Source organism: Garra rufa, chromosome 10 (genome assembly GCF_049309525.1).
Source record: "Garra rufa chromosome 10, GarRuf1.0, whole genome shotgun sequence".
Taxonomy (NCBI): Eukaryota; Metazoa; Chordata; class Actinopteri; order Cypriniformes; family Cyprinidae; genus Garra; species Garra rufa.
The window spans coordinates 35,610,770-35,631,214 of NC_133370.1; the positions used below are offsets into that span (position 1 = coordinate 35,610,770).

The 20,445-nt window shown below is 34.8% G+C and overlaps 2 protein-coding genes across 2 annotated transcripts; one reads left to right on the forward strand and one right to left on the reverse strand.

Annotated features, from left to right (window-relative positions):
- Window positions 1-112: 112 nt before the first annotated feature.
- Window positions 113-5,897, forward strand: LOC141344054 (inositol monophosphatase 1-like). Its single transcript, XM_073848780.1, has 9 exons — window positions 113-318; window positions 1,448-1,530; window positions 1,614-1,747; window positions 2,527-2,631; window positions 3,712-3,757; window positions 3,968-4,076; window positions 4,170-4,278; window positions 4,989-5,140; window positions 5,471-5,897. Exons 2-9 carry the CDS (start codon window positions 1,468-1,470, stop codon window positions 5,599-5,601), a joined length of 849 nt encoding a protein of 282 aa, XP_073704881.1. The 5' UTR covers window positions 113-318; window positions 1,448-1,467; the 3' UTR covers window positions 5,602-5,897.
- Window positions 5,898-9,326: 3,429 nt separating this feature from the next.
- LOC141344560 (E3 ubiquitin-protein ligase RNF31-like) lies at window positions 9,327-19,727 on the reverse strand. The gene is made up of 13 exons (XM_073849440.1): window positions 19,509-19,727; window positions 19,328-19,419; window positions 19,054-19,236; window positions 17,263-17,442; window positions 17,077-17,175; window positions 16,881-16,970; window positions 13,731-13,845; window positions 13,523-13,641; window positions 13,329-13,442; window positions 13,183-13,246; window positions 12,997-13,090; window positions 12,732-12,900; window positions 9,327-9,503 (listed from the first exon to the last, which is right to left on the reverse strand). Exons 1-13 carry the CDS (start codon window positions 19,627-19,629, stop codon window positions 9,333-9,335), a joined length of 1,611 nt encoding a protein of 536 aa, XP_073705541.1. The 5' UTR covers window positions 19,630-19,727; the 3' UTR covers window positions 9,327-9,332.
- Between the last annotated feature and the right edge of the window lie 718 nt (window positions 19,728-20,445).

The window sequence follows — 20,445 nt, forward strand, 5'->3', positions numbered from 1 at the left end:
TAATCTGTGTATAAAAAAAAAAAAATCTGTGGACTGAACTTTTATTTTGACACCGGGATGCTGAAAGTTCATACTGCGCATGCGCGGCACAATTGTAGAAAAAACAAGTATTAAAAACTTGTAGGTGCTAAACAGCACATTAAAATGTATAGTATTTATTATCTATATAAAAGCCACAGTGGTATATTTCTTTCTACTAATTGCTAAGTTCGTTTTCTAAAAATAGCCAGATGTTTTAGGGTTAATCTCGTCTGGTCCTCCTCCAAGAACCCGGAAATCCAACAATCTTACAGTTTGTCTTCATTTCGCCGGTCATTGGTAGGACTTTTGTGTTCTTATTATTTTTTGTTGAAGTTGAACATGTTTAAAATGTTATTACATATGTGAACAGCTCATACTGCTTGGTTTGCGTCTATTTTTATAGATTTGTCGTTCCTATTAATGGTCAAGTAATGAAAGGACGCATATTTGCAGGGTATCTTCACTAAAGATTAGTTCATCTATCATGTATCATAAGTTATTTGCAATGAACACGTATTAAAATACGTAGCTTAGACATGTAGTTCATGGACTATAAAATACTTCAAATGCTTTAATACCGTTATATGACTGGGTTTCCTGTTGCCAGCTGATTTAAGCACATTAGTTACAATTTCATGTTTCAGGTGTTGATTTTTTTTTTTAAAGTTCATTTAATTATTAAAGCTATTATTTAATTTCCAAACTGATATTTTAAACAGAGTAAAGTGTTTTTAGGATAGGACCATATTTGGCTGAGATACAACTATTTGAAAATCAGGAATCTGAGGGTGCAAAAAATCTAAATATTGAGAAAATCGCCTTTAAAGTTGTCCAAATGAAGTTCTTAGCAATGCATATTACTAATAAAAAAAATAAGTATTGCTATATTTACGGTAGGAAATGTACAAAATATCTTCATGGAACATGATCTTTACTTAACATCCTAGTGATTTTTGGCATGAAAAGAAAAATCGATAATTTTGACCCATACATATTTTTGCTATTGCTACAAATATACCCGTGTAATTACAACTAGTTTTGTGGTCCAGGGTCACATTTTAGAAATGGAATTTTTAATAATTCTTAAATTAAAGACAGATAGCATATTTTTATTAGATAATAATATGACAAATCATTCAGGTTTAACAGCAGGTTCTTTACAGAAAGCTGGAGACCCAGTTGGAGGCCTATTTTTTAGAAAGAACATTATATAAGGAGTGTGTGCAGGGATTAAGGAACTGCTAGGAATGTGGTAAAAAAATGTATTTAATCAGAAACATAAACTGTCTCCTCCAATAAAATAAGCTTTAGTCATAGCTTTTATCAAGTGGGACTCCTGAATCAATTTACACTGTAGCGTTCCTGTAGCTGCTGTCTGATATAGATAGGAATAAATAAATACGTGTTTTTATGTCTAATCAAAAAGGATCCTTACATAAAGGCACAATGCCCGACCTTTGGCAGGAGGCCATGGACCATGCTGTGACTTTGGCCAGGAAAGCAGGAGAGGTGAAATAGCATCATTCTTTAAAAATAGATTTTGTAATTTAAGGTCATTTTTACTGAAACTTTTTCACCTCTGTTGTCTTCAGATCGTGAGGGACGCTTTGCAGAACGACCTGAAGATCATGTGCAAAAGCTCCTCTGTTGACTTGGTCACTAAAACAGATCAGAATGTGGAGCAACTTATTATTACGTCAGTGAAAGAAAGGTTTCCTGATCACAGGTATTGAGTCCTTCATACTAACATAGTGTCAGAAAAGCTTTAAACCTTCTTTTAGACCTTATGTACATAAAATTAGAACATTACAATACGCATGTTAACTTGGTCGCAAAGAAATTAAGGTTTTTGAGGAAAACATTCTAGGATTCTTCTCTGTATAGTGGACTTCAATGGGGGCCAATTGGTTGAAGGTTCAAATTGCAGCTTCAATGCAGCTTCAAAGGGCTCTGCACGATCCCAGTTGAGGAATAAGGGTCTTATCTAGCGAAACAATTGGCCATTTTCTTCTTCTTCAAAATAAATTATATATTTTTCACCCACAAATGCTTGTCTTGTGACTTGACACAATATGTATTCATGTTGGAAAGGTCAGTTCTTCACATATGTACTTTGGCACAAAAAGGTAGGGTAGGGCGAAACACTTTTTTCTCCTTTAACAAGACAAGAATTTGGGGTTAAAAAGTACATCAATTTGTATTTTTCTTAGAAAGTGACAGATCGGTTTGCTAGATAAGACCCTTATTCCTCAGCTGGGATTGTGTGGAGCTGCATTGAAACTGCAATTTGGACCTTCAACCTGTTTACCACCATTGAAGTCCAATATATGGAGAAAAAACCTGGAATGTTTTCCTCAAAAAACTGAATTTCTTTTCGACTGAAGAATGAAAGATAAGAAAATCTTGGAATACTTTAGTTCATATAAATTCTGTATAAGTTCCTAGATAGAGCATATTGGATCTGAAGTAAAGAGAATAGAAGGTCTCTGCTCCTCTTTGTTTCAGTTTCATTGGTGAAGAGTCAGTGGCTGCAGGAGAACCTTGTGTTTTGACTGAAAACCCAACATGGATTGTTGACCCTGTGGATGGGACCACTAACTTTGTGCATGGGTAATTAAAAAAAAAATTTACTGAAGAAAAAAACAAAAACTGGTCAAATGAAATTATTAAAACTATTTAGTATAGTGTAATATTTAAATAATTTAAACTACAAATTATATTATCAGCATTTTATTATTTATATATCAATTATAAATACAGTGGTGGCCAAAATTATTAGAACACTAATATTTTCACCTGCTAAAAATGATTTAGGTCAGTTATTTCTATGTTTTGCTGTAGTCAGTAGGAAATGTCAGTTTACCTTTCCAAACGTTCATTTTGCCATTAATTGTAATAATCCAGTGAGATTTTTGTTTGCACAAGGAGTCTGACAGCCAGTGCTCGACACAGAGATCTGATCTCATCATCATCCAGTCTGTCTGGAATGACATGAAGAAACAGAATAAATTGTCTACCTGCAAAGCTACCTGAAATACTATGCGCAAGTGCACCTTGGGCAAAAGCTGCTTTAAAAGCAAAGGATGGTCACATCAAATGTTAATTTAATTTAGTTAATAGAAGTTAATTGATATAGAACATCTATTTATGATATTATTTTTTGAAAGCATCCTCATTTTACAGCATTTTTAACAGTACTGTAGCTTTGCTGGTAGGTTTCTAGAAGCATCTTGGAGATGCTGCCACAGTTCCTCTGGATTTAGTCCGTCTCAGTTTGTTCTGTTTCTTCATGTCATTCCAGACAGACTGGATGATGATGAGATCAGATCTCTGTGTGGAGCACTGGCTGTTGTCAGAATCCTTGTGCAAACAAAAATCTCACTGGATTATTACAATTAATGGCAAAATGAATGTCTGGAAATGTAATCTGATGTTTCCTACTCACACACTACAGCAAAAGATAGAAATAACTGACTTAAAACCATTTTTAGCTGGTGAAAATAATAGGGTTCTATTAATTTTGGCCACCACTCACAAATGGGATTTTAAACCCTAGATATTCAGTGTTGTCTCCGTTTTTTTTTTTTTACCTCCACTAGCTAATGTCAGGAATGTTTGGCTTTCATACTTTGAGACTTTTCACTCTTCTAGAATGAGCAATACAAAATAAATATGCTTTTCTTTGTCCAGATATCCATTTGTTGCTATATCCATTGGCTTTGCTGTCAACAAATTGGTAAGCATCATTTGCTTTCAAATGCACTCCCTTTAATTTTAGAATAACAGAGTGACAGCACTGGTGATAGATCTTTTTGTGGTGAGATTAAATCAGAAACTGCTGCTCTGCTCCCACTTTGTTTTCTTGCTCATTTATCATGCCTTTGGAAGGCTGAAGGTTCATCCAGTGGAAAGCGCATCTGTCAGACTCATCATTCTTCTGTTGTAGTTAGAGTTTGGTGTGGTTTACAGCTGCATAGAAGACAAGATGTACACAGCTCGAAAAGGGAAGGGGGCATTTTGCAATGGGCAGCCGCTACAAGTGTCGGCCCAAAAAGGTAACTGTTCTTTGGAGCATGCTGATCTAGTTGAATTCCGTGTTTGTTTGCAATCATCTTAATTCTCTGCAATTGTTTCCACATCATTAACAGAGATTAACCAGTCAATCATCGCTACAGAGTTTGGCTCTAATAGAGATCCTGATGCCGTTGATAAGATTTTCACAAGCATGAGGAAAATCTTATGCCTTCCCGTTCATGGGTATGTGCCTGGTTTCTTCAAATCCACACACAGCCTCACTGGAACAGATTTGCCCTTAAATGTAATAATTACAGTTGAGGTCAAAAGTTTACATACACCTTGCAGAGTCTGCAAAGTTTTACCAAAATAAGAGGGATCATACAAAATGCATGTTATTTTTATTTAGTACTGAGCTGAATAAGATATTTCACATAAAAGACTTTCCATATCGTCCACAAGGTATGACCCCGTTCAAAAGTTTACATACGCTTGATTCTTAATAAATTGATTCTTACTTCAAAATCATAAAGTCATTGTTGGAAAGGATTCAAATACACAAAAATGTTGAAAAACCTGATGGATTTTTCTGAAGAACAGCTGGCAGTTTAACTGTTCAGGACAAACAAGGGACTGATGAACAACTATCAGTAAACAAAAAACACAGCTGTGAATCAGTCAGGTAACACAGTATTAAGAATCAAGTAAACTTTTGGACATGGTCATTTTTTTAATAAATTCAACTATTGTTTTCTCTTGTGAACTACATGTAAACATATTTTATGTGAAATATCTTATTCAGGTCAGTACTAAATTAAAAATAACATGCATTTTGTATAATCCCTCTTATTTGGTAAAATAATTAACATTTTGACCTCAACTGTACTTTACAATTATACTGTACTGTGCATCAACAAATTTCTCATGAATATTAATTTAATTTTCCTTTTAAGGATACGCGGTGTTGGATCTGCTGCCATCAACATGTGCTTGGTAGCATCTGGTTGTGTCGAGGCCTATTATGAGATTGGGATTCATTGTTGGGATGTGGCGGCTGCGGCAGTCATAGTCTCAGAGGCAGGAGGAGTTCTCATGGATGTTGAAGGTAAAGAGAGCTCTTTTGAGTTTAAGTTGTTAAATCACATTTTAAATATGTTATTTTAGAATTAGTTAGCTTTTATTTTTATATATGTGAATTTTAAGTTTTAGTAATGTCATTTTTATAGCATTCATTTATTTCAGTTAATGGTTATTATTAGTTTTAGTAATGTTAGTACTTCACTTTACAGTTGTCAACATTTATCATTTTAGTTTTTTTTTAATCTAATATTTATATTTTATTCTCAGTTTGTCAGTGGTTTGTTTTTCCAAACAATGTCATTTTAAAATCTTTCAATATGAGTTTTTTTTTTTTTTTTCCAAAAAATGTCTTCAGGTGGCCCGATGGATCTGATGTCTAGAAGAGTTTTAGCAGCTAATAACAACATAATTGGAGAAAGAATCGTTAAAGAGATTGAGGCATTTTCAGCTGTTAGAGATGATGCACCTGTAAACCCTATCGAATAAACCATGTTTTGAAGAAAAGCTCCTGTGCTGTTGAAGTTTGGTACATGAGTACTTTGAAATAATGTATCAATGTTAAATTTCTGTCATCTTTTATGTTGTGTAAATGATTTCCATCTCACAATGTTGAAAAATGTATTATAGTTATGTTTAAAGCTACGTAAAAAGATAAATTACAAAATACAAACATTTTCCTGTGTCAGTTTACTGAAAGTCAATGTTCATTGCTATATAAATGTAATAATTTTATCAGTAATATACACAAGTTCAATAAACATGAAGTTAATAAGTAACTTAAATCTGAGATACAGATGTCTATTTTTGCTCTGCTGAATGAAATACTTTCAAACAATGCCAACTGTTCCCACCTTTTTCTCAATCCACCTTGTTCTTCAACATGGAAATAAGCCTATGTGTGAGACGATTAGCCATTATTGGAAAATAACAAAAAGAATAACAACAACATGCAGCAAATGGTAAAACTGCATTACAAACTAGTGTGTTCATAATAAAGTAACACATTAAAATAATATAAGACACCAGTTTGCAATATCAAGCAGCAAAACAAATTGTTTTGTACAGCTAAAAATATCTGGATACGGATGAGACTGGAAGACAGACCCATCAAATTTACAAATGGCCGCACCCACTCTTACGGTAAAATAATAAAGTGGATAAACTACTTTAATGGTGTAATAATGTACACAAGTTCAATAAACAAGAAGTTAATAATGAATAACTTACATCTAAGAGACAAATTTGTATATTTTTGCTCTGCGAACGAACAATGTCAACTGTCGCCAAATTTTCAACAAAAATAACTGAAGCCTGCTTGAAAAGTCGCTAAATGTTGCTAGAGAACGTCATACGTAAATTAGCATATTTATGACGTCATTACGTTATGGTATCTTCACTAAAGATTAAAAACTTAAAGGTCCACTGAAGTGCCTTGAAACACGCAGCCTTATTCTATGTGGTGACGTGCTTTTAACTGAAACCAGAGCCATATATATACGTTTTTAATATAAAATTTTATATGGCTCTGGTTTCAGTTAAAAGCACGTCACCACATAGAATAAGGCTGCGTGTTTCAAGTCACTTCAGTGGACCTTTAAGTTTTTAATCTTTAGTGAAGATACCGTAACGTAATGACGTCATAAATATGCTAATTTACGTATGACGTTCCTTTTTATATGGCTCTGACTGAAACAAAAACATATCGCCCAGCCCCGCCCACTTATTTTGAATAGCCAATAGCGTACCATTTATATCTGCTCGGGCCAGAGCCGTTAAGCTGGATAAAGCCGCATTTGTAGCTTATGACAGCCACAGACTAATAAAATTACCCCATAGATTCAATATGAAACTCCTGCTAAAATAAAATAGTGATCATAATCATGCTGAGGCTGTGTAGTATAATACATGCCGATCGCACATATGAGCGCATATGATCTGCTCCGTGTATTGCGTCTCTGTGTAGGGGCGGGACAATACGGACTCTAGAGAGCATTTGATTGGTCAGAACGTTTGATGAGAAACTGAAGTGCACGGTGATATCATCAAAATCGTTGATTCATATTGGCGGAAGTGACGAGACTGTAAGTTTTGAATGCCCATATCTTGTAAACGCGAATTTTGTCGTTGTTTTGAAGCACACTAGCTCATAGATAATCTTAAGGCTAATATATTCATACTAAAAGCCAAAAAACTTTAATTTTGATTTCAGGGGGACTTTAAGTGTTAGATATGATGAGGCTGAGCAGCTATTTAAACCCATTAATCTCAGGTACATTTCCATGAAATAGGGTGTTCAGAATTTTATGTCTCAGGGGTTGAATTTTTATTAAAGCTAACATTACAATTAGGCTACATTTTTCTACTAGACTACTTTTTCGTTATATAAAGATTAAAATAACATTGTATTTTAAACGTTTTTACCTATCATTTATTAATCTTCAAATGCTGTTTATGTGTAGATTTTTACTCTAAATATGAAAATCTATTCATTTAAAATATGAAAATCTATAATAAAATAGGCTATTACATTTCATTTTTAATCTGAGAATGAAGTGTACACCATTCGTTGTGTAAAAATGCTTTATATTGTTCTATAAAAAATGAGTGTTCCTATGATGTACTTTAATTTGTAATTAAGTTGTAAAATTAAGCAAATTTTTGTAATTGTCTATGTTACAGCCTAGTGTCAGCTCTTTACATTTTTGTTTCCTTCTCTCCTTTGCTCACATATGCTACTGTATTTATACAGCCAAATACCCAATAAACCAGCTGTCACTTCCAAGCTGCTGCTCTGCACTAAAATCCTGATTTCTAATTGAGAAGTCGTTTGACAAAATCCCTGTATACACTAGATAAAGACAATAGATAAATCGCTTACACTGTGATTTAGGGTATAAAACATGGTCGTAGCTCAGGTGAGTCTCTGACACTAGATAAGGTTTGTCCAAGAAGTCACTGGATTTGTCGATAAACACTTTTTTGGAAAAAGTTGCTGTGTTAAATTAACACTAATTTTCAATACCACACTGAATGAATCACTCAGGGTTGCCATGTTTTCACAGCAGAACCCATTTAATTCCTACTCAGAACTAATCCAAAACTAGCTCAATCACGTTTCGGAGGTTGTCTCCCAGTAAAAATTGCATATACCTGCTTTTTGGTGGGGTTCTCCTGGTAAAATTCACATTCCATGAGCTAAATATCACATTTCTGGGATCGCGGACATTAAAAACAACCCGCGGCAACAATGTGAAAGTAGCCCAATTCTGCAGGAAAACTTGGTTTGGCAACACTGTTGCCACAAGTTGAAGCGACTCCAATAACTTCATATTTATCCCCTGGAACGCAAATTTACCAGGGACGCCCCTTGAAACACCATTGGGCTAGTTATAAGTAGTAATTGTGCGGGTTTTGTTGTGAAAACCTATCTACCCTTGCTCACACCTACCTGCATAACAATGTAACCTGCAGTAAGCGCTGCTATCTGGAGCGCCTAAAACACTAACAGAGATATTCAAAAAGTAAGCAGTCCTAATGCCAGTTACAATGCTCAGCCAAATAACTTGAAATACAAAATAAAAGCAAAAGTATTCCTGGCGGCTGAAAATATAGACAAAAAACTTGCCAGGCTAGGTGTTAACTACTATAGTATTTCGTAAACACAAAAAAATTAGACTGTGAGAAAATAAATGTTTTATATTCACAGTTATTCACACAGTAAAATAATCATATCAGGAACACATAACCTCTCACACCTCCTATGGATCATGCTTACACCCATTTCACAAGGGCCAAAAGTGCAAACTTGTGCTCAGTATAATGCATATACTGTATAAAGCTGATTTAATACACAATTAATATAAAACAGTTAGAACAAGTACGAGTAGATCCTCACTGCCAACTATTAGAGAACTGGAGTAGTTTTGAAAGCCACAAGCTTTAACAGAAGTAGTGACTATATTAAGTATGATACAGAAACTTCAGTACTCATATTGTAAAAACGGATAAAAGTCCTGCATCATTGCTGGTTGCTCTGCTCATTCTTAAGCATAATTTCCCTCCGGCATGACATTAAAATTGTGTAGTGGTAAGAAAGACTTTCTTTTCTTCATAATAATGTACTGAAAAACTATTTGGCTGGACCAGATTTATCACTCTGGTTATATTAATAGTGACAACGGAACTGCATATAAAGTCTATGTGCTCTGATATGCTCTTCAATCGGTCAGCAGCAGGAGTTGCTGGGAGTCCTCAGGAACGGCCCGGCTCAGGATGGAGTACCATGGAGCTCCAGCCGCAGGAGGAGAAGAGGGGGAAGGTGTGGGAGGAGCAGCTGCCCTCAATCCAGAAGCTGCACCGCTGGTCAGCCTAACCCTCTCTTTTAAGATCTAAAAAGGATACAACCCTTTATTTGAGAAAGGGCACTCACAACCATCAAATTTACTGACTTAATTGTCATACACATCATTTCAGTTTCATCTATATGTATGATTGCATTGATTTGATTGATTGATTGTAAAACAAATACTGCTAGGTAGAATAATATTTGGGTCATTCTGTGTTGCTCAAATTCAGAGGTCCCTGGCTCAAATTTTTGATTTTGCTAATCTTTTTTTTGAAAAAAGATAAACATGTATAGTGATGAAAGACAAAATGTTACATGTCATGGTCATGGATAAAGATTTACTGAGCAATCCACTATTTTGTAGAGGGGGTAAAAATGGCAATTTTCACCTGAGAATCAGAGTCAAATTACAAGACTTTAGAAAGATAGCAGCATCATAATGTTATTTTTACACAGGGATTGTTAGGTAGTAAGCCAGGTGCCAATAGTGACCATTCCAAAAAGTTTGCATGTCTCTAACTCTGTAACCAGGTGGGGTAAATCTTGCTTAATTGATGTGAATGCATTGTGTGGCGAAAGCAGTCGCTTTTCCCTATGAGGCCTGTGATTTGTTTCAAACATTTTACAATACTGCTTGTTTTAGCTCTTGGTAGTTTAAGAAGCTATTAAAGTCCCTCCTCCAAATATACCTGAAACTGATTCAAATATAGAATCTTATGAATAGACTATTGAGAGCAAGGTAATGTGCCTGACCCTTTCAGTACATTTTAGTCCTAGTTTCAACATTATTTATACTTTAGACAGTCTGTTTTAAATACAATAAGCATTAGCTGTGTGCAAAGTGACCAACATTTGGTTTTCAACCACTGAAAATGGGTAATTCAACAATCTGGACATGTGGCCTCTTTGAGGTCCCCATATATCTGGGACTGAATGTTGTAGGGCCTTGAAAATGCAGATTCCAAAAGTAAAGTTTATTAAGAACCAGAATCTAAAAATCATATTGCAATATCTTTAATACTTCTTGAGTTACAGGCATGCAAACTTTGGAAAAAGAATACTTATGGCACTCGGACAGGTATGCATGTTCAATGTAGTTGTCTTGACAGAAGAAAGCAACATATATTTCTAGTTTCAACATTTGACATTCCTCTTTAAATAAAAGAAGTTTTATATTTTTGCAAAGTGACCCACATTTGGTTTTTAAGTCAAGATTATTTATACAGCGCTTTTTACAATACAAGTTGTGTCAAAGCAACCTTACAGTATTAAAATAATAAAATAAAATGTCAATAATAATGCAAGAGTTCCATATTGCAACAAAGTCAAATTGGGAAGGACTCATCTGGTTCCCATGGCCTTGTGCCGGTGGCCGTTTTTGACCAATTGTGTACAATTGAAAGCTTTACTCATGGGGCCATACTGAGATTGCAGTATCTCTGGAATTAATTAAAAATGAAGATGCCAAAAGTAAAGTTTGTTAAGACCCAATATCTATAAGAGTATTAAGATAGCTTTAATACTTCCTGAGTTAAAGACATGCAAACTTTGGAGTAAAAACTTGAAAAGTGTTGTTTCCCCATTTTTGAATGATCACCATTGGCACAAAATGCAAAAAAGATCGCTAAAGTCAATAGATTTTACTAACAGACCTACCAATCTCTGTGTAAAAATAACATTATGATGCTGCCATCTTTCTGAAGTCATTTTTACACCCTTGTAAACAGGCTCTTAATCTAATCAAAATTGGCATTTTGACCAATTAGTGGATTATTCAGTAAATATTCATCCATGAAGTGTAATATTTTGGCTTTCACTACTATACATGTATATCTTTCGTCACAATTTTTTTTTTCCGTCATTCCGTGTCAAATCAAGCAAATTTCAAAAACTTCCCTTGTCAAATTTTTGATTTTGCTAATGTTTTTTTATTTTGCTAATGGGGAAAGATTAAAATGTATAGTGATGAAAGCCAAAATAATAAGTGTCATGGATGAATATTTACTGAATAATGCACTATTTTGTAGAGGGAGGTAAAAAGGCAATTTTACCTTAGATTCAGAGTCAAGTTACAGGGGGATAAAAATGACTTCAGAAAGATGGCAGCATCATTATCTTATTTTAACACAGAGATTGGTAGTTCTATTAGTAAAATCTGTTGACAAGCAATTCTTAGTTGCACTATGTGCCAATGGTGACCATTCAAAAATGGGGAAACAGCACTTTTCAAGTTTTTCTCCAAAGTTTGCATGCCTGTAACTCAAGAAGTAATAAAGATATTTTAATGCCCTTTTAGATAATGTGTCTTAACTAACTTTCTGTTTGGCATCTTTATTTTTATTGCCCTATGAGAATTAGTACCAGAGATATTGGAATTTTAATATGGCTCCCGGGTAAAGCGTTAAAATTTGCACATATTCAGTGGTCAAAAACCAAATGTGGATCAGTTTGCAAAAATATGATACTTCTTTTCTTTCAATGAGGAATGTCTGAAGAACAAATGATGTTAAAACTAGAGATCTTGTTTCTTTCCATCAAGACAACTGCATTGAATATACCTGTCTGAGTGCCATAAATATTCTTTTTTCAAAGTGAGCCTATAACTCAAGAAGTATTAAAGATATCACAATATGATTTTAGTTCTTTATACACTTTTCTTTTAGAATCTTAATTTTCAAGGCTCTACATCATTCAGTCCCAGAGATATGGGGATCTCAATGAGACTCGATGTCCAGATTGTTGAATATTATAGATTTTTAGTGGTCAAAAACCAAACGTTGGTCACTCTGTGTACTGCAGATACTTATTTTATTTAAAGAACAATGTCTGAAGCAGAAATAATGTTGAAATTGTTTCCCTCTATCAAAACAATTAAAAATAACATTACCATGCTGGCATCTTTCTGAAGGCTCTGAATCTCAGGTGAAAAATAGCATTTTGACAAAATAGTGGATTACTCAGTAAATATTCATCCATGACATGTAATATTTTGGCTTTCATCACTATCCGTGTCTATCTTTCTTCAGGAAAAATGGCAAAATCAAAAATTCAGTCAGGGAAGTTTTTGAAATTTGGTTGATTTGACATGGAATGACCCATTTTAAATCTTAAAACAATTACAAATGTATAAAATCTTTTCAATTGTGCATTTAATGGGCCGAAATAACTGTTGTTATCTCAAATAACAGGATTTGATAATAACAATACAGTGCACAAATGACACTTCATTTGACGAAGTAAAATGAATGATTTGAAGTCAGTGTGCACTAACCTGCCGAAGTCTGTCCGCGTACCGTTGATCTGGTTCTGAAGGTTGTTTATCTGGTACTGGCACTTTCCAGCGGTCCATTTCTGCCCTCAGTTCCGCAACATCTAGCAGTACCACAGGGTCCAGTGCATTGCTGTTTATTAGCTCCACCAGAAACTCTTTATAATGTACCCTAAAAGTGAGCATAACATCTCTTGAGTTTGTTGTATCTATGGAAGAACAGTTCAGTGAATGCATTTAGTGAATAATCAGAGCAAGCGTTTCTTACGTGCAGTAACCACTGTACTCTGGAAGAGCTGGTCGTCCACATGGCTCCTCCTTGACAGCTCCTGATTCTTGGAACTCCATTACACCACAAATACCTATAAGAGACACATCATTTGTGTTCCGAGGATAAACAAAGGTCTTAACGATTTTGGAACGACGGGTGAGTAATGTCAAAAAATAGATATACCTTTAGAGTGTCTCCCTGCTGTATTTTTGGGGCTGAACATGAGGGGATGTGATACCCCATAGTGCTGAAAAGATAAATAAAAGTCGTTTAGCCAGTTGAACCATGGTAGGGTATAATGGCTAGATCAAAGTAAAGACGTCTGTTACCTGAAGCAGGGTCCGTAGTCTCTGGACACTCCAGTCTCTCAGATGATAAAGGCAGTTTCGAGGGTGATGAGCATGTAACCCCTTAGCTCTGCACTCGACAGAAAAATTACAGGCCTGCGAGGACAACATATGCTCATTAATTGATACAGAGCTCTGAGGTAACTATAATGATGACTGCAGAGAAGTAAACTTACAGAGCCTTGTTTAAAAGGCTGACTGCAGCCTCCACAGAATTCGTGCTGGCACTGAGTGCATCTGAAATGCAAACAGCCTCCTCTGGCCAGGAAGAAGCGAAATTTGCATTTTGGGCAGTCTGAAAAGGGCAAGGAGAACGTTACAACCTTGGAAAGTGTCAATGAGACACTTTGAACCAAGAAGCTTTAGTAAGAGTTTTTGTTTTACCTATTTTATTCCTGCTGAGGAGCTGCTCCAGCCTTGAGTTTTGGTACTCGGGGCTGTTGAGTTGCTCCCATTCTTTGAACTTCTCACATGAGATTCCTTCATGCTGTGGAGCCCACTAGACAACAAACATCCAGAACAACAGCCTCCATCAATATGAGATTACAAGTAACCCACAATGCAGGGGCTCAACAGTAAGAATTACTTAGTTCGGATGTTTACTTGTCTGGCCAACATACTCAATAACTCAACATTCTGCATTTTATTTCTAGAATGTTTGTTTAGTATGTTTCAAATTTTTTCTAGAATAATATTCACTTTAATTTAAAGGGTTAGCTCACCCAAGAATGAAAATTCTGTCATTAATTACTCACCCTCATGTTGTTCCAAACCCGTAAGACCTTTGTTCATCTTGGGAACACAAATTAAGATATTTTTGATGAAACCTGAGAGCTTTCTGACTCTCCCATAGACAGCAACGCAACTGAAACACTCAAGACCCAGAAAGGTAGTAAGGAGATCGATAAAATAGTCCATGTTACATAAGTGGTTCAACCGTAATTTGAAGTAAGGCTGGGAAAAAATTGCAAGTCATTCTCTCTGTACACTACCAGTCAAAAGTTTTTCAGAAAGACTTTTCTGCGCACCAAGCCTGCATTTACTTGATCCAAAGTATATAGCGTTATATGTGTGCCTCAATCCTGAGCGAGTAATTGTAAGTTTTGAGCACAGAGAACTATATTTTGCAAGCACATTACATTATATTTTGAACAGAAATTAACAATCGCAAAAAAAATTTGTTTGAGCAAAGAAAAAACGATTCCGTGCTCAATAAATGTATTTGCTATTATCCATATTAACGTGCAATAATAACCCCTCTCACGCAGTTTACTCAGGTGCTCTCTCACAAACGTATTCTCTGCGCTCCTGTCAAGTCCCCCTCTCTCTCAACCTCTTAATTCTGTGCGCGCTCAACTCTTGACACACACCTCGCTCAACTTGCAACAGCGTTACAAGTGTGCCACAAAATCAACCAATCGGAAAATTAAAGGTCAATTGTGATTGGCTGTTGGTCTCCAATCAAATCGCTAGTAGAACCAAAGCCCGTCTTGTAGAACTATCCATAGATATCCATATCCATCAGTGATGCGTGGGTTGATCCGAAATGACCGGGTGCCTGCGGTTTCGAGTCATCCAAAAATATTTTTAATGATATTCGGGTCGTGGTCGGTCGGGTCGTTTGAAATAAAGATGCCAATTAAACCTTTGGAATTTATATAGTACTAGACACACTTTTTTATGAAATACATAGGCCTACACTTTATTGGCTGAATGATATTTACCTTTAAATGTTGAGCGTTATTAACTGTTGAATAAATGCTGACGTGGGACAAAATGCCCGATTTCCCAACACGTTGAACTGAGCAATGCCATTGTACCATTTTAATAGGCTACTTTTAAACGCAAATAGCTCAGTAATGTCAGCTTTATGTATTTTCTGAGAGGGGGTGGGATTTTTGTTGGGAAAGTCGGGGGAGAGATGCACACTTCGATTAGACTGGATAAACACATGCAGCATCTTAATTGTTAAGAAAGTGGTATTCCTAATAAATATCTCGACTATTTTGATTACAAATGCTTCTCTTTCTTTTTGGAATTATTAGACACATTTCACTGGGCCTATGTCTTTTCAAATGCCTAGGTCTGTTTAATTTCCTTAATTATAACATTTCTAGCACTATTTTTAAATGTTTATTCAACGTTTGTGCTTAATGTAATGTAATGTAATGTGCTTGCAAAATATAGTTCTCTGTGCTCAAAACTTACAATTACTCGCTCAGGATTGAGGCACACATATAACGCCATAAAAGTACAGCAAAAAGAATTTTGAAATATTTTTACTATTTAAAATAACTGTTTTCTATTTGAATATATTTTAAAATATATCAAAACAAAATTTTCACCATCATCACTGCAGTCTTCAGTGATCTGCTGTTCAAGAAACATTTTTTATTATTATTATTAATATTTAAAACGTCAAAGTACATTTTTAGGAGTCTTTGATGAATAGAAAGATCCAAAGATCAGCATTTGTCTGAAATAAAAAGCTTTTGCAACATTATACACAATACCATTCAAAATCTTGAAGTCAGATTTGTTTCTTTGCAAAGGAAATTATAGAAATTAATACTTTTATTTAGCAAGGATGTTTTAAATGGATCAAAAGTAATGATTAAGACGTGTATAATGTTACAAAAGATTTTTTATTTCAGATAAATGCTGTTCTTTTGAACTTTCTATTCATCAAAGAAACCTGAAAAAATTCCACTCAGCTGTTTTTAACATAATAATAATAGATGTTTTTTTGAGCAGCAAATCAGCATATTAGATTGATTTCTGAAGGATCACGTGACTGGAGGAATGATACCAAAAATTCAGCTTTGAAATCACAGGAATAAATTACATTTTAAAATATATTCAAATAGAAAACAGTTATTTTAAATAGTAAAAATATTTCAACATTTTACTGTTGTTGTATTTTGGATCAAAGAAATGCAGGTGAGCAGAAGAGACTTCTCTAAAAAACATTAAAAATCTTACGGTTAAAATTTTTTTGACTGGTAGTGTACAGTGTGCATGTTCCTCTGTTTGTAAACAAGGCACAGTGTATCCAGGTTCTACATCAGAACGCCGGCTCAAATGTATGCATCATGGTACTTTCCTGAACGTGCAATGAGGACTGACACGGAAGAGAAGAAATTGTTAAATTAAGTCATTATTTTTGTTTTCTTTGCACACAAAAAGTATCCTCGAAGCTTCATTACATTACAGTTGAACCCTGGACTATTTTAATAATGTCCTTACTACCTTTCTGGGCCTTGAACGTTTTAGTTGCATTGCTGTCTATGCAGGGTCAGAAAGCTCTTGGATTTCATCAAAAATATTTTAATTTGTGTTCCGAAGATGAACTAAGTCTTACGAGTTTGGAACAACATGAGAGTGAATAATTAATGTCAGAATTTTCATTTTTAAGTGAACTATCCCTTTAAAGTTATACCTGCAAAGTTTACAGCTTCATGACTGATAAACATTTTGGTTGAAAGACTAAGGCACATGATGCAAAGCATTGTGGTTTGTACAGGCAAAACCTACCGGCCTTTTACATTGAAAGCATGTGCTTTTCCCACAGCTGGGGCAGTCCATTCTCAGCCTGTCTGCTTCATGAAGGAGCCCAAAGCAACACTAAAAAAACAAAGAAGGCTTTACAAAAATATAAACAGACAGAAATCGCTATCATGTTTAGATCTGAAATGATACTGTATAAATATCTGTGCATAACAGAACTTACATGTGCACACCAGCGGAAGTTGGGCATTTCCTGCAGTGCCTGGTCTCTGAGCTTTCTCTGGAAGAGCTCATGGATCTGGGGGTCCAGATAATACCTGATCTACACATATAAAATGATTTACAGTTAGTCATATATTCAATATTCAATTTCATAAGGGCTAACAAAAGCATGTTTGGAGCTCCACACCTGTGTGTCGAGTAGACTGAAGTACTCCATAGACTCCTCCCTGCGGCCTCTTTGTACATCGGGAAGATTACAGAGGGGACAAACAGCATGTACTATATTCTTTTCCTTAATGACAGAGGAGAAGTACTTCTTAAAACAGCTCTCACAGAATGTACAACAGCAGTGTGTCATGGTGATCATCTGAAAAAAGAAAAGAGAAGCAGATGCAACATTTAGGATTGAAAGATAGCCTGCTGTGTATTATCCACATGTGTAAAATAATATGACATAACTAATCAGGACTCAACAATAAGGATGGCTGATGTGATGTCTTAGGATTGGAGAGATAGAGTTTTATATAAAATATACAATGCAAAATAAAATAAAATGTAATGGCCCTGAGAAATGAACAAGTACTAAAAATGCATTAATCATAATTATTTAATTACCTTATAATAATAAATACTATAATAATCTATAATCAATCAATTTATGATCACAAAAGCTGCATTTATTCTATTAAAAATACAGTAAAACTAAATTATTATTGTTAAATATTACTACAATTTAAAATATCTGTGCAATTTATTCCTGTGATGGCAAAGCAAAATTTTCAGCATCATTACACCAGTCTTCAGTGTAACATGATCCTTCAGAAATCATTCTAAAATGCAGATTTGGTGCTCAAGAAACATTTTTTTAAAATATAAAACAAAATATTTTTAACAATAAATATTTTGAAGAATCCTTAGATTAACAGAAGTTCAAAAACAGCATTGATTAAAAATGTGTATCTTTTGTAACATTATAAATATCTTTATTGTTACTGTTTTGATCAAATTAATGCATCCCTTGCATTAATTTAAGTTAAAAATATCATATGGACCCCAAACTTTTGAACAGTAGTTTGTTGATTATTATCATTAAAATATCAATAAAAATCATATAATGCACAATAATGTTAGGTACACTACCAGTCAGAAGTTTTTGAACAGTAAGATTTTTATAAATCTTACTGTTCACTAAGCCTGCATTTATTTCATCCAAAGTACAGCAAAAACAGTAAAATGAAATGAAATATTTTACTATTTAAAATAAATGCTTTCTGTTTGCCTATGTTTTAAAATGTCATTTATTCCTGTGATTTCAAAGCTGAATTTTAGCATCATTACTCTAGTCACATAATCTTTCAGAAATCATTCTATTATTCTGATTTGCTGCTCAATAAACATTTATTATTATCATGTTGAAAACAGCTAAGCAGAATTTAAAAAAAATCTTTTGTAAAATTATAAATGTCTTTATCATCACTTTTGATTCATTTAAAGCATCCTTGCTAAATAAAAATATTAATTATCAAATAAAGTTATACAGACTCCAAGCTTTTGAATGGTATAGTGTATAATGACAAAAGCTTTTTATATTAGATAAATGCTTACCTTTGGATCTTTCTATTCATCAAAGAATCCTGTGTTTAAATGTAAATCCATGTTTTAAATACTGTTAATAATAAAAAATGTTTCAGCAAATCAGCATATTAGAATGATTTCTGAAGGATCACGTGACACTGAAGACTGGAGTAATGATGCTGAAAATTTAGCTTTGATCACAGGAATAAATTTTAAAATATACTCAAATAGAAAACAGTTATTTTAAATAGTACAATTATTTGAAAATTTTACTGTTTTTGCTGTACTTGCAGGCTTGGTGAGCAGAAAAGACTTCTTTAAAAAAAAAAAAACTAAAATCTTACTGTTCGAAAACTTTTGACTGCATATTTTTAGGTCAAGAAAACAATTAATTTATTCTCACCCTGTTGAAGGATACTTGCTCCTGGCATATAGGGCAATCATGGCAGAGATATTTCAGAGCAGAGGGGAGGTCTCGGCACGACTGCACTGCTTCCAGGACATCTGTGGAGCTGAAACTGCACCCCTCCAGACTCAAGAGACTCCTGAACATCTCAGCTTTCTCACCTTGAACACCACCTGGGATCTGACAGCATGTTCTTTGTGTAGTGCAATCCTGTTCAAGATGAGTGAGTAAAAAATAGGTGAAGGGCTATCCTGATTTGGCTTCCTCTTACCTCCATGTCCTCAAACCTCTTCAGCTGAATAAGAAATTGCTGCTCATTAATGGTAATCACCCTGTCAGGCTGCCTCAGAACATGCTCTGCATCTGGAGAAAACACAAAAGTGAACAGTAAACATTTCACTGAAATAGTCCATTTTTGTTTAGTGGAGGTTATCAGTGATGTCCCATAGTACCTCTCCAGTGTCTGAAGAGCACCCAAGCCTGGTCTGGCTGCGCTGCAGGGTATTTGACATCCAGAACCTCTCCTCCTGCATTCTGCCTCCGCTGGAAGAAGATAGTGAGCTTGTTCTTCATCTTGCTGGGAGAGACACCCACAGGAAGCTGGCTAACCACCACCTTGTGACGGTCGTCCACTAAGCCTGATTGAACTCCAGCACCACAATCCTGCCAAGCTCCTTCAGCATGATAAACATCTTCATGAAAAAAAATTAAAGTCTGTTTTAGTTCAGTACAACATATGCACTATTTTACTCAACGGAGGCCCCAGAAAATCTTTTTAAAGGGATAGTTCACCCAAAAATGAAAATTACCCCATGATTTACTCACCATGAAGCCACCCTGTATATGACTTCTTTCAGACAAATACAATTAGAGTTATATTAAAAAATGTCCTGACTCTTCCAATTTTTTTTTAGGGCAGCAAATGGGTGTTGAGGTTTTGAAGTCCAATAAAGTGCATCCATCTATCATAAAAAGTCCTCCACACATTTTTAGGGTGTTGATAAAGGCCTTCTGAAGCGAAGCGATGCATTTGTGAAAAAAAAAAAAATCCATATTTAAAACTTTATAAACCAGAATCTCTAGCTTCTGCTAACTGTTGTATGCAAGTTGTCCACTGTGTTTCCGCATTCGTCAATTCTACATTCTATGTCATCCGCTGGAACGCCACTCTCTCGTGAACGCATGTACGACAGTTAGTGGAAGCTATAGATTACAGTTTATAAAGTTTTAAATATAGATATTTTCTTATGCAGATGCACTGATTTGCTTCAGAAGGCCTTTATTAAAGGAGAAGATCACTTTCAGAACAAAAATTTACAGATAATGTACTCACCCCATTGTCATCCAAGATGTTCATGCCTTTCTTTCTTAAGTCGTAAAAAATTATGT

Excerpts from the sequence above, each read along its gene's own strand:
- LOC141344560 (XM_073849440.1), bottom strand. The coding sequence starts at position 19,629 with ATGAAGAACAAGCTCACTATCTTCTTCCAGCGGAGGCAGAATGCAGGA. Across the intron at positions 17,176-17,262 it reads TCAGTCTACTCGACACACAG|ATCAGGTATTATCTGGACCC; the intron begins GTGTGGAGCTCC and ends TTATATGTGTAG. Across the intron at positions 13,247-13,328 it reads GACTACGGACCCTGCTTCAG|CACTATGGGGTATCACATCC; the intron begins GTAACAGACGTC and ends TTATCTTTTCAG.
- LOC141344054 (XM_073848780.1), top strand. The coding sequence starts at position 1,468 with ATGCCCGACCTTTGGCAGGAGGCCATGGACCATGCTGTGACTTTGGCC. Across the intron at positions 4,077-4,169 it reads ACAAGTGTCGGCCCAAAAAG|AGATTAACCAGTCAATCATC; the intron begins GTAACTGTTCTT and ends CATCATTAACAG. Across the intron at positions 5,141-5,470 it reads AGTTCTCATGGATGTTGAAG|GTGGCCCGATGGATCTGATG; the intron begins GTAAAGAGAGCT and ends AAATGTCTTCAG.